Genomic DNA, 14,678 nt, shown 5'->3' on the forward strand with positions numbered 1-14,678 from the left:
GTGTGTGGCTCCGAAAAGTTTATCACACGTCCTCTGTGGATTTACAGCAGTGGAAACTAATGAGCGACTCGAGTCGTATGAAAGGCAGCAAAACCTCCACAGAGACCTGTTCATCCGCTGTCGCTGTATAATATATAAACTACTGCTGCACAGCTGCTGGTCCTCATACAATCATAATTTTGGCTCTCTAATGACTTCAATTGTAACTTTTGAGTTTTGAGAAGACAATAGAGAAACATACAAGCAGTTTATTTCAGCTACGTTTAAGTTATGTTTATTTTTTATATCATTAGCATTTGGCATTTGAATGATAATATACAGTTGATATTCTGGGACATTTTTCTATGTAGTAAAAAGTAATTTGATGCATAAAAAGTAAAAAAAAAAAAGACTATAAAGAGATGAAATGGTGTCACTTTTTTTAATCTTTCAAACATCAAAAATCAGTACTCTGAATGAATCTGATGTGATTTGACTGTAAAGAATAAAAAAAACAACTGTAAGAACAGTTTCAGATGTATTATGCAGCAGTTTACTTCCTCTGTGCAGACAAAGCTTCGTCAGAGTTTCTTATTTTCTGAATCATATTGATACCAGGAAGCTCCGTCCACTCATTTATTTCACGCCTGAGTGGTTTCTGAAGTAGCAAACCAACTGTTCCTACTTATTGCTGCGTGTGTATGTTTATGTGTGTGTGTGTGCGTATGATGTGCTCATGTGTATTTGTGGTCTGTGATTACGGCTTCATTAAACCGTATCAGGCTTAATTGCAGACCAGCGGCGTGCTTGGCTTAGCCTCCCGCCTGCGGTCTAAAGAAAGCACATTAAAGTGATTCATTCAGAGCTTATACATGACAAATAAACACACGGACGGCCGTGAACTTCAAGTTTACATTAATACATGCATAATGCCCACAGGCCTGCAGACTGAACCCTTTTAAACTTTGGGGTCAGAAGTTTTTTTTTCCATTAAGGTTATTTACTCCTTAATGTTCAACTGATTATTTAACCCTAAAAATGAGGATTCAAATTGATCCTATTGGTGAAGATCCTGTAATTCACTCTTCCACCACAAGGGGGCACTAACCTCATAGTGCTGGGGTTTGTCCAAACACATCACTCCTCCTTCACATTTTTATTAGAGCACATTGATCAGTGTGCTGTCTGCACTGCGCACAAGTGGAGCTGAAACGATCAGTCGGCAACAATTTTTATATAATCAATTATTTATTTTTTAAGCAGACATGCCAAAGTGTTTTCTTCTGTGATAGTGAAATGAATATTGTTGGTTTTGGGGCTGTTTAGTTGTTAAATTCCCAATTGTTAAAATATATATTAGAATGAGTTTCCACTCCTTCATGTTTGTTTTCAGTCATTGTTTAGATAATTTCCCCTGATTCGTTTTAATGGGAATTATTTTTCTACTCTTTATTAAGTTCTTTATTATACATCCTTTGTTCACAAGGATTACATCCTGCTGTTTTAAGATAAATTAGTTGAGCTCGTTAATAATCTGATTTACACCACTTGTGCCATCTTCTCCTCCAGGACTGCTTATTTAAGGAAGTGCAGGATATCAGAAATGTTCACCCTGATTAAGATGAAATGATGGAAATGTTTTTTATTTGTTCTATGAGAAAGCATTTGATCGGGAACCCTTCAGTGTTGCAGACATGATGATGTTACAGTACATATGATGTGGTTGTGGCTGAAGAGGTTTAACAAGTCATGCTCTCATCACCAGTTTGATCAAGAGACTCTGAACCCCGACTGAACTCTGCACGTCCTCCTCATCTGGTTTTCCAAATGGGGAATAACAGAGGAATCTCAGAGGATTATCAGATAGTCTTTACTGTACAGATCATCAAATGAGTAATATTTCAGCTCATGCTGCACTCATACATAACTCTCATATGAGTGTTCACATTGAAAACATACCAAAATTTCTGCATCATTAAGAATTTCGGCACAGCTAGCGTTAGCATAGCGACGGACTGAACTCGCCAGGAGATGTGATGAAGTGTTTCTGCAAGAAACAGCGAACATTCACTTCCCTGGTGACACACTGACATGTGCAGAGTTCCTTCCTACTGATATTGATGCGTTTCCATCCTGTTAATGAAACCGCACGATGAGGGTGTGATGATGATGATGATGATGATGGGAATGTTGATTGGAGCTAATGATAGCACTGGAGGAGCAGGTCTGATGAGAAAACATTGTTAACATTTTTCAGTCACATGGATTGATTTAGTCCAACATCAACAGCCTTTTTTTCACCCTTTCTTCCTCTATTTACTATATTCTTTAATTTTTTTTCTTAGCTCAACTTTTCTTTTTAGCTTTTTTTTATACAGTACTTTACTTTTCTCAGGCTTTTATATTGTACTGTTTCTATTTGCATGTGTTTTTAACTGTCAGTTAGTCAGGAAGGAAGGAAAGAAAGAAGGAAGTGAAGTGAAGAAGGAAGTAAGGGAGTAAAAAAGGAAGTAAGGGTGGAAAGACAGAAGTAAAGAAGAAAAGAAGATCATTGCAGTTAAAAAAAAATATACAAAATTCTGCCAGCCGTGACTATCACACCTGTTTTTTTTTAATTAATTCATTTTTATTCTTGCTCCCCCTGCAGACGACCCTTTCTACTGCATCCACTGACACTCAGAGGATGGATTCAGTTAACACATCCATAACACCGGCACTCAAATACGAGTCAGTCATTGTCCGTGTTATAACTTTCACCCTCCCCGTTACTGATCCGGCCCTCTGGTTTATATTCGGCGTAGCTGCCGAGTAGAGAGAGATCATATTGTGTCAAAAGGCTGAAATGAGTCTATGGGGAGTTTGTGGTGTGGCATTGACCTGGCAGGTGAGCATGTAGTTGTGTATGTGTGTGTGTGTGTGTTTGTGTGTATGTGTATGCTCCCACCAAACGCTCGACTCCCCATAACAGGAAACGGCGAGGTGAGGCCAGGGTTTATGGGCTAATACGGCCTCAAAGGAGCCTCTTGTTTTTTAAACAGAGCTGCAGCTCTTCAGGCTTGTTTTCCATATTGGTCTGGCGTGGAACGCTTTGACCCTGGCACGGGGGCAGGAAAACATGACACCAGCCGGAGCTTTGAACGCCGTGGGGACGGGGCTGCCAGGTGCCCGTGCCCATCTCACCCCCCCTCCCCTCCTCCTCCCCCCCGTCTGGGTTAGGCAGAAACAGGTTGGACATCAAGCGCTACACGACCTGCAGATGTTGGATATCATCTTCAAAAGACATTTAGAGTCAAATATTTGCTATTTAGAGGACAGTACCAGTGTTTTAGCATGTTTAAACCCGTCTGACTATGTTTTTAAGGCAATAATAACAACAGAAACGTTCTTCTGGAAGTCTAAATGAATAACATCTTTATTCAGTGGTGCAAAAATAGGTTTAAAAACTCCTACTTCTTTTTGACTCATGTCTTCAAAATGTCAAAAATAACACTAAGTAGAGAGCAGGCATGAGGTATATAGAGAGAAAATCAAAGAAAACAACATCAATCACATCACTACACAGTCAAACCGGATCAATACTGGATTTTTGATGCTGATAAAACATATTTAAGAATAAAGGAAACCTTACATTTGGTTATTAAAGCAAAAGTCTCTCAACTATGTGAATAAATGACCTCAAACATATTTTTGGCATTTTTTTAATTGAAATGTCTCGTCACTTATCAGCTGATATATATATATATGTATGTGCTGGTGCTTAGAAATGTTTAATGAACTAATATAGCTTGAAAACTGTGAATTTACGACTGCCTGGAAGGAGGGTAAACCATATTCATAGATCTCTTAGACTACAGCACGCTTTAGGTTCCAAGAAATTTACATCAACAACAAGGCAAATCCTCATAATGATCCTCAGTTTCATATGATGTTACACAGCAGCAAAGGTACAAAAATAGCTTCCTGGACGCATGCCTTGAATTCTTACAAATAACCCCAATGTATTCTTTTGGCTTCACGGCATATTTACTATACGGTTCAGCACTCTCATCGACCCCGTTTCCAGCAGCAGCAGCGGGTTGCTGTTTTCAGCAGACAAGGTCTGAAAAACCCACCGTACAGTACCATGAAAAGTTCTGATACTCATTCAAGGGTTTTTTTTTCTTTATTTTGACTATTTCCTACATTGTAAAACAACACTGAAGAACTATGAAATAACACATATGGAATTATGTAGTAAACAAAAACGTGTTAAACCCAAATATGTTTTAGATTCCTTAAAATAGCCACTGTTTGCCTCGATGACAGCTTTGCACACTACTGGAAATATCTTAACCAGCTTCATGAGGTTGTTACTTCGTGGCCAAAATGGGCGTTAATACAGCTGAGTGAATTAACCTCAGAGATAAATCTTCTGCTGTTTCTCATAAAACAACCACCCCCAGTTGTTGTTCCAACTTATAGTTCTCCTTTTGGGCCCGTTCTGTTATCTTTGCTCCACTGTAGCCATAGCCAGACCGTATCTACCGTATCTCCAGGAGCAGGGGCCTCACGCAGCCCTAAAACATGACCATCTATCCGGTGAGTGAGTGCAGGTCCTGGGTGTCCTCCAACCTCCAACCCAGCCCCCCCCCCCCCTTCAATCAACCTTTCTTGCCTAGCCCTCCACCTCGTCTCTTTCTCCCCAGACCTGGAGAGGAAGCATGGGGCTGGCATGTTGGCAGTATGTGTGTGTATGTGTGTGTGCGTGCGCGTGCATGCACATATGTGAGGGGGGTTTGAGGGATGAATGCCATGACTGGTTTGGAATGTTCCAGAATGTGCGGTCGGAAAGTCTGAGCAGGGAAAAAAGACGAGGAGTAACATGGGTGAAGGGAACAAGACCTTATTGACTGGGCGCGCTCTCAAACACACACACACACACACACACTGGTTCAGCATCTGCCCAAAACTCCTGATTCATGCGGATGTTACACCTAATGATCTCAGGACTACAGCATGGAGGTTTCAGGAGGGTGGTGTTCCAACACCGTAAAAAGGAATTTGAAGTTGTTTTTTGACCGCTCGTGTCCATTAATGTGTCACGGAGTCAAAAATATGCAGGTGTCAGTCGGTTTAGAAAAAAAGAAAAAGACACATTTGGTCTATTTGTCCAACAGAACACAAGCATCTTCAGTGTCCTCTTCAGCTTCAGCATCTACACATTTTTCTTTTATCTCCTTTTTCTCTTATTTAAAACTTCATTGTCTCAGTTTCTCCCTTTTGTGCACTTGTAAGATATAATAACAACCTTCCATACGTGACTCTGTAGCCATCTGCTCTGATCTTGGGCTGCAACTTACGATTATTTGCTTTATTGATTAATTTGACAATAATTTTCTCGATTAATTAATTGTTTAGTCTATAAAATAATTTGTAAGATCTTGAGGTCACTTAAATGTCTTGTTTTGTCTGATCAAAAATCCAAAGAAATTCAGTTTACTGTCATGTTTGACACAGAAAAGCTTCAAATCCTCACATTTGAGAAGCTGCAACCAGCAAATGTTTGGCATTGTTGCTTAACAAAATGACAAAAATGATAGTTGTATACTATATTTTGGCCACATATCATTGTAAACTAAATATCTTTGGCTTTAGGACTGTCAGTCGGACAAAACAAGATATTTGAAGACGTCAACTTGGGCTGTGGGAACGGGCATTTCTCACTATTATCTGGCATTTTATAGGCCAAATGATTAATTGAATAATTTAGATAATAATTGGCAGATTAATCGATTATGAAAATAACTGTTAGTTGCAGCCCTACTGTGATTCAGTGGATACAGTAAATTCCAATCAGCATGTCTGAACCATACACTTGTGTATCTGCAACGTTCTTCTGAGGCCTAACAGATTCTCGTCTTATCTTCTGTCTCTTGCAGGATGGGTCCTACTTGGCTGAGTTCCTGCTCGCTAAAGGCTACGAGGTGAGAGAGAAAGAGAGAGAGCGAAACCCAGACTGCACCAAGAATCTGCCCTTTTGGAAGTGTAGACACACACGTACACGCAAATGAATCCAGACACTCACCAACGCCAACAAACACAGACGCACGCAGAGCGACATTCCCTCGATAAGCTGCATCCAGCCGCAGCAGTGCGTGGGAACTCCTGAGGGATCGCGATGTAACGTAATGGCAGTCAGATTCGTACGAAGAGTGACTCACACCTAACCCCCCCCTGCCCGATAAGACCCCTTTGTGTGGCACTGTGCCTTTTAACCTTTGACCCTTTTACCTCTGGGTCAGACCGTTAACGAGGAAATGGCTGTTATAATGTGGCCGTATGAGGAGTGAGGTCGCTAACATTCACCTGCTGCACAACGTGTTTTTCATGTGGAGATTAACAGGATGTTTCTGACTGACAGAGGCTGGGTACGGCTTCAGCGGTGGTTTCACACCCATGAAAAGCCTATACATGTTACCCACACACACACACACACACATGTTGCACCAGAGCTCATGTGTTTTCCTGACAGTAGCTGCATGATTTCATTTCCCCCTCAAATGTGGAGGAAAAACACACACACACACACACAAACACACACCTTCATCGCAGCCTGCCTGGTCAGCTTCGCCATCTGCTGCCTGCCTTAGAGACAGCAGAGAGGAAGTAGACTAGATCCAGGTTGGGGATGCTGATGTTGAGAGGGGGGGGTAGGAGTGATGCGGTGGCATTAAAGAGGAGCGTACAGGCAGGCAGGAAGTGCACAGTGAATAAAGGAAGTGAGGTCAGGGCACAGCGTCCTCCCACTAATGGACTCCCCTTGGATCAGGTCCTGTTATCTTCCCTGAGCAGAGCTTCCTCACACATCCCCCCTTCCAGAACACGAAGTACAGATCACAGGCAGCGTTAAAAACACTGCGAGCCGGAGCCATGAGACACAACGTCGTTGTATCAATGTTTGCTATAAAAATATTTCATTGGCACAAAGATCTTTGGAAGATAAGAACCACTTTGAATAAAGCACAATTGGCCTCTAAAGTACATCATGCCTGACATCTTTTAAATGTTTTGTTGTGTAAAAGCAAATAAAAAACTGTTGAGCAATAAAGCTAAGACCTTTAAAAATAACAGGAGAGACATGGGGACTCCAATAAAGGTCATTAGAAGGACTTGATAGGAGACATCACAACGAGATCATCAGCACTGTAAACTCCCAGTGCACCAAAACGCCCCTTAAACTCAATGATTTAAAATCACGTAAATTTGTCTAAAATCAGATAGAGAAGAAGTGTTGGAGGTGTCGTGACATTTACGTCTAGACAAAATGAAATACCGAGTCAAACTCCTCTATGGCAGGATGAGTTATGCTCCTATTGAATGTTTTGCAAGAGTACAATAGCACATTTTATGAGCATATTGGCCGAGCTTAGGAGGAAAGATTTCTATAAAGGGCCTCCCTTAGCTCAGTGTGAGGCGAAATTAGGACAGCATATTATAGGGGTTCGATATCAGGACAGGAAAAGTGATGTTTACTTTGATTATGTGTGTTGGAGATTCGCCAGTAAGCTCTCACTTGCTTACTTCACCGAATCTGTTTATTTGCGATATTGAAGCGATGACAAAAATGTGATGAAAAATGCACAAATGAGGATTCACATAAGCCAACTTCTTACATCGGTTCAAACATAACTAGGCAGCTTCCAGCAGTGATTATTGCTCAAACATTTCTTCAAGCATAACTTGTTTTCTTTACTGGAAGCGTTTTACTGTGAAGCAGCTGCAGGAAGTGTTGATTTCATTAGTGTAATATATCCAAAAATCCAATATTTGCTGTCACAGAGGATTGATAGTTGTCAATTCAGCAACAGTCACAGTATCAAAAATGTTCCCTTGTTTTTGTTTATATTGTGTGATTATATTAAAAATCTTGAAAACATGGTATTTTAAAGCCTGAATCTGGATACATATTGCCTTGAATATGTATTTCAAGGCTACTGTACAGTTGACGTGAATAAATCTTGTCTTCTTCTACTTCAGGTTCATGGTATTTTGCGCCGTTCCAGCTCCTTCAACACGGGACGCATTGAACATCTTTACCAGAACCCACAGACACACACTGAAGGCAGTAAGTGTCCGGTCTACACCAGAAGAGTCACGCTTTTATCTAAAAAAAACATCTGTTTCATTTTAATCTATAATGATAATAATGATGATGATGATGACGATGATGCTGGACCTACTGGTTGGTCTGTTATTACATAACATGTGTGATGCAGCTGACGATTGTTCGAACTTAAAAAAGTTAAATAACACGAGTGTTTTTCATCAATCAAATTTAGTAATCAAAAAAGTTTCCATGTTTACTAAATCTTTTCAAAATAAATTCCAGGGTAAGGGTTTCTTGCACAGCTTCACCTCCTTCCATGGCGGATGGAGAAAGAAAAGTCTGAAGGGGTCAAGAGTCCAGCAGGGTCAGCGGGTGGTCACTGATGATGGTCACACATGTTGGTCTCATAGTATAAAGAACAACTTTATTATAAGTGTTGCTGGAGTCTTGACCCCTTCAAAATAAATTCCAGGGAAATGTGTATAAACTTTGCTAATTTACATTTGATGTAATGTTGTTATAATTAAAAATGACGTCTTGATTTTTATATTTTATTAAGAGTAAACCAAGCAGCAAATATAATCACAGACAGTCTGTATTTATATCCAAGTTGTAGGACGACATGAATGAGAGACTTTAAAACCTGATGGAGGAAGACTTCCTCCTGACTGTAGCAGCTCTGCTTCATGCACCATCTGGAAATGAAAACATTACAGATTTCACATTGACATGTAGTGACTGATTGAAAATTTTTTCCAAGGAATCACCGTTACCAGAATTGACACATTGATGACAGAATCAGATGGCTCTAATTTTTTTTTTTTTTTTTTTTAAGACCTTACTGGTTCTATTTAAAGCCCACAAACAAAACAGCAGCTGTTGCATTTTCCCTCCTCATATTAGACATCTATAAATCAAAAACAAACTTCCCAGATGAAGAGTGAATATGTAAAGGAGCAGTAAGTGTAGAAACCAGTATGTGTTTTGTGTGTTTGACCCTATTAGACATGAAGCTGCACTACGGCGATCTGACTGACAGCACATGTCTGGTGAAGATCATCAACCAAGTGAAGCCCACAGAGATCTACAACCTGGGCGCTCAGAGTCACGTCAAGGTAGCGTGATCCCACGAACCACATCTCTCATGGATCAGTTAGTCTTTAGTTTGTGCAACACGCCTTTCCTCCAAGTTAAGACCACCTCTCTGACACATCTTTACTACTAACTTACTAACCTCCGGTTCCTCGGAATCACTGCAAGAGGGTTTGTTTTGAAGATTAGACAAAGAAGAAATCTGATAACAGTGACTATGCGTTCCAGCAACACACTGTAATCATAGTGAATCTGAAACCATGCAATAATAATCATGAAACACCTGTTATAATAAACAGTAAAACCTGTTCTAATGACTCACGGTGGGAGAGGCCGCTGACCTTTTTAAGTGACGATCAGGTTGAATCGGTTTGTTACCTATCACAGAGCAGGATTTATCACATTTAATAAAATGTTGGTCCATCTTTAATCGAAGATACTCTATTCTCATGTGATAATGCTTTTTTTTTTTTTTTTTTTAGCAGGGGCTATTATTGTAATTCTCCTTGTCGGTGCGTTCAAAGACACTCTGATATGCAAGTGTTGACATTCAGCTATTGAAGAGCAGCTTTTTATAGCAGGAGCACGCTAACATAATCATCTTTAATGGTATTCATTTTCTCTTGGGTTCATTTTCTGAAGCTTGTGGATGCAGTGCTTTCCGGCAGCTAACTCTTTAGTCTTGGATGTGGTACTAAAACTGTACTGACGTTGAATCTGAATGATCACATTTTTAATAGTGAAAGAAGTTGCTTTAATCAATTTTTGGCCACTAACTCCAAAACAAAGTGACTGATAACCAGCCCTGACTAATCACCATAAAAAAAAAAAAAAAAATGTCATGGTTAGCATGTGTTAGCAAAATATTTTGTGTTTACACATGTTTTTATTTTGTTCACATATTGGAAATCAAATGTGTTTTATAGTCGTTCCAAACAACTCTGCTCAAAGGCCGACTGTCACACAGAGAGCGGAGGTGGGCGGGGGGCATGCAGTATCGTTTAAATACGAGGACAATAGCGCATATTTTCGGACAGTCTCTCTTGTGGAAGGCAGTCGTAGTGCTAACTCGGCTGTTAGTGTGAAAAGTGATGCACGTTTTTGCGTCAAAGAATGAAAAAGGAAAGCTAGAGTGAGAAGTTGTTTGGGTTTAAATGTCGGCTTGTCTGTAGTCCCCCTTTATACGCCTTTTTATTGTTTTCATGTAATTGAGAAGACTACATAACAAGCTAACAAAGATGTAGCCTCTTAACATCCACCATTTCTTTCTTGGAATTTTCGCCTATTTGGCATACCCAAATGGAAAAGCTTATAATAAAGGAAATGTGAGGCCAAAATGCATGTATAAGGCATTTGAAAGGTGACATCTTCTAGTTTTTGGAGATGTGCTTGTTTAGCATGTGGCTAAAACACAACCAAAACTACATCAGTTCAAATACGGCTCAAGAAAGTGTTTTTGGTCCTCTCGTCTATAATGAGTCATATTTGAATAACAATAACTAGGACACGCTTTATGCTAGAACTATGCAAATCACCATAAACCTTCTACATCTTGTTAAGCACACCTATATAAAATTCCAGACCTCTAGACCTAACCTTATGGGAGTTATGGAGTTTTTAGTTTGTCACTGGTGTCACCAGAAACCTCTCCAAAAACGTCTCCAAGTGGCTAAATTGTGCCAGTTGCTTTTACTTATTTAGCGCGTGATGCTCTGCTGCTTACAGCAAGAGTGAGTTAGACTTGCTTTGTCTTGTGTATCTAATCTTTTCAACATGTAAACAACTCATTAAATGTCTTCTGAGAGTTAGAGAGAGGAATATTTCTGGGTGAGAGGCCAATGAGAGCAATGAGTGGGAAGGGTCAATGATTGTTTTTAATGCTTTAGAGTCAAAAGTCCAGGAGGTAAATAGTGTAGGGCAACAGCCACCCTTTATTTTGTCTGTCTCACATTTGGTACTAGTAGCATAGAGTTTATCAGTACTTGTTTGTTGCTGCTTTTGCTGAAAACATCACTGATGAGATGCTGAGACCGATCCGTACAATAAATGTGCTGTAAAACCAAAATAGCTAAAAAAGCTCAGTAGGGCTGCAGAGTTGGATGATGATTCTCTGCGGGTTTGTCATTTGACTTGATGCTAATATAAAAATAGAGACTAATGGAAGAATTGGCTTGTATGTTAAGCAAGTTTCATGTTCTTTTAAGTCGATTTTCATAGCAGCATAACTAACAGGAGTTGTAGCCAGTAAACTGCCTGAAAGCAAACGGCTATAAAAATGTGAATTATGCTTCGGAAAATCATCTGTAGTAATTTAAGGAATGTGTAATTTGTTGTTCATGGGTTTACACATGCAAAAAATGCTACATGGCACACCCTCAACAAACAATTTTGTCTTTGAATTTTTTTTTTTTTTTTTGGTCATTGCTACATCCAGTAAATGTCAAACAGTCTTTGTCTATTAACGTTCCATAAAGTCATTTTGAAACTCAGTGGATGCCAGTTCTAAATGTAGTTAACTGTGTCTGCATGTGGTCAGTATTTACCCACCGCTGTGAATGGCTACCGGTGGAAGATGGAGAAAAGGGACTTTCAGTTCTGGGAAGAGAGCAGCTCATGTGCGGAGGATGCTGGAGCTGATGGGACAGGAAGTAATGTTTTCTTGGATGGGTCAGTCTATGCCACAATGTCCCTTTTGTCTCGGAGCTCCGCAGTGATCCCAGGAGATCTCTCGGCGCCGCCCACCCCCCCACCCCTCCCTCCACACTGGGATCTGACACACAGTCTCCAGGCAGCACTGATCCTCCTTCACCATGGTGGTTTGGAAGGGGAATATGGAGCCAAGAGCTTAGTCAGATCATAGATAATAAGGCTATTTGTAATGTGTACATGAGTCTTTGCTTTTAAATAGTTGTTCCTTCATAAAATCATACTGACTCACTTTTATTGTCCTCTTCGAGACCCTGAGTGAAACTGGATGAGCAGGCCCGCACATCGTGGACGTGCGATACTATCAGCTCGTTGTTTTGTTAAAACGTTAATCCGTTTTCTCATTTATGAAGGAAAAGTACCGAACTCTTACTGGATTGTTTCACCATTCTTTGAAGTCATAATGAAACTAGGATGAATAGGGACATTTCAAAGCTACATCCATCAATTCTTTGGCCACTTTAGGGAGCAGAAGAACTCCAAAACAAGCAGACAGACACTCAGTTTTGTCTATTTATAAAGCAGTTGTGACAAAAATGTTAGGGAGTGGTTGCTTATTTACACATCCAGCGAACACTGAGCAACATCAGAGGTTGTTTGTCATTTTGATTCAGTGTTAATATAGAAAATATCGATCCATGTAGCCTTAAAACAGGGCTGCAACTAATGTATTTCCATTACTGATTAATCTATTCATTTTTTATTAATGGCCTATAAAACATCAAATAATTGTGAAAAATAAGACCACAATTCCCCAGAGCCCAATCATATGTGTTCAAAAGGGTTTTCCAAAACCCAAACATATTCATTCATTAGAGTCAATATCAATATTTAACATATAAACCTGAGAAAATCAGCATTTAAGCATCTAGAACCAGCAAATGTTTGGAATTTTTATTTGATAATTACTTAAAAAATTAACCAGTCATCACAATTGTTGGTAATACTTTTTAAATTGATCAACTAATCATTTCAACATTACTGTAAAGATAAAAAAAAAATGGTTCTCAGGTCTTGTAATGACGTATTGGATTACTGTTTTAATTTAGAAACAGAATCCGGACACCACTCACTGATATAGATGATTGTTTGATGAAACTTGTATACAGAGGAACTTGTTTACTGGATACAGAAGAAGAAAGAAATGGAGTAAGAAAGAAAGATTGAAAATGTTATTACGGGGGGGGGGCGGGGGGGGGGGGGGGGGGGGGGGGGGGTGAGGATAGGAAGATCGACAGACAGATAGACAGAAAGAAAAGAGTGGGAGAAAAAGTGAGAAGAATGATGACTCCTCTCTCCACATCCTTTTGTGGTCAGAGGCTGTGACTGTTTCCACCTCCCACATGGAAGATCATCCACAGGCCACACACACACACACACACACACACTCACTCTCAGAGTGACAGAAAATCCCTGTACCTGTCCGAGGTTCTTCTGTGTTTATTTGTTTCTACACCAATAAACCGTGCTCTGGTAGCCCCTCGACCACATGCTGCCCGCTCTGAACAGCTGAACCCGCTGGATTACTGGCAGCGGTGGTGTGGAGCAATTTCCAGTCTATCCCGCCACAGAGGAAAAAGATCACTCACACCGGCTACTCAGCGTTTCTCTCTTCCTTCCCAGCAGCCTTCTCCCCGCTGCCACCGTCGTCTTAAAGGGAATCCCTTCTGAAGCCAGCTCGTTCATCAGACTCGCCCAGGGAGTTTGAGTTGTAGTATTGGTTTGAGAACGGAGTGTGTGTGTGGGTGTGCCGGTTTCCGCTGTAGAGAGTCATCACAAAGAACAGAGTGAAGGTTATTTTCTGATGCTGCAGGGGCGGAGGTGGACAGGGAATAGCGGACGGACACCGGAGGGCCAGAGAAGCAGCCAGCTGCAGTATCAAAAGACCAGCACGCAAACAAAACAGAAGAGAGATTTAGTCTTTTTAACGACAGAGGAGTTTATCTGTTTAGCCTTTGTGCTCAGTTTCCTTAAAACAATACTCCAAAGACATTATTAGTCGCCTAGCCAGCATAATGTTTACCATGAACACCAACTTCATTTAGCATGTCTGCATTCTAGCATTTGCTAATTAGCATTTAACACAAAATACAGCTGAGCCTGATTGGAAGGCAGAAAAAAATACAGGATCAAGAAGGTTATGAGGGTTCATCCTCTGGGTAGCATGAATATCTGCACCAAATTTCATGACATTACATCTAATAGTTGTTGAGACATTCAACTCAAAACCAAAAACCTTATGGTGGCGTTATAGGAAAAGTCAAAGGATCACCTAAGTTAGAAGGCTTCATCCTCTGAATTTCTGAACAAAATTAAATGGAAATCCATTAAACAATTGTTGAGATATTTCAGTGGTGGATGGACTGACATCGTTATACTTACAGCCACGCCTCTAATGTGGCAAAATAATCAAACCACAGTGATTTCCCCTAATGTATGGATCTCTCTGACCAAACTCGGCTAACTGATCTTTTGTACAGTTATCAAAGCTGTGTCGTTTCTAATCTAATATCTAAAACTAACCATTTGGTTTCTACATAACATGAGAGGAAACACTAAAGTTATAGACAACTGAAAAGTTTGTCATCAGTACTCAGAAGAGGCTGTTGGTCAGAAACTTTCATGAACACGAGTCTCAGAATGATGTAGTATTGGAGATATTTGAAGTTTATGGGCTTCAATAAGCAAAAGAGGCTCATGTTGTGTGGTGGTCTTCAAATTGGAACATCTAATGTGTTCCTTGCTTTACATAGTGTATGTTAAAGGGCAGGTCCGTTGTTATATTATATTATAGTTTTTTACATCATTCTGTAGC

At 40.1% G+C, this 14,678-nt stretch overlaps 1 protein-coding gene across 1 annotated transcript in view; it reads left to right on the forward strand.

The window, feature by feature from the left end:
* The window catches only part of gmds (GDP-mannose 4,6-dehydratase), a 196,868-nt gene that overhangs the window by 9,537 nt on the left and 172,653 nt on the right, over positions 1-14,678 (forward strand). The window contains exons 2-4 of the mRNA XM_042417598.1: positions 5,898-5,942; positions 7,996-8,083; positions 9,071-9,180. Of these exons, the coding sequence (XP_042273532.1) occupies positions 5,898-5,942; positions 7,996-8,083; positions 9,071-9,180 (243 nt within the window). The remainder of the gene's footprint in view (positions 1-5,897; positions 5,943-7,995; positions 8,084-9,070; positions 9,181-14,678) is intronic.

The sequence above is a fragment of the Thunnus maccoyii genome, chromosome 7 (assembly GCF_910596095.1).
Source record: "Thunnus maccoyii chromosome 7, fThuMac1.1, whole genome shotgun sequence".
Lineage (NCBI taxonomy): Eukaryota > Metazoa > Chordata > Actinopteri > Scombriformes > Scombridae > Thunnus > Thunnus maccoyii.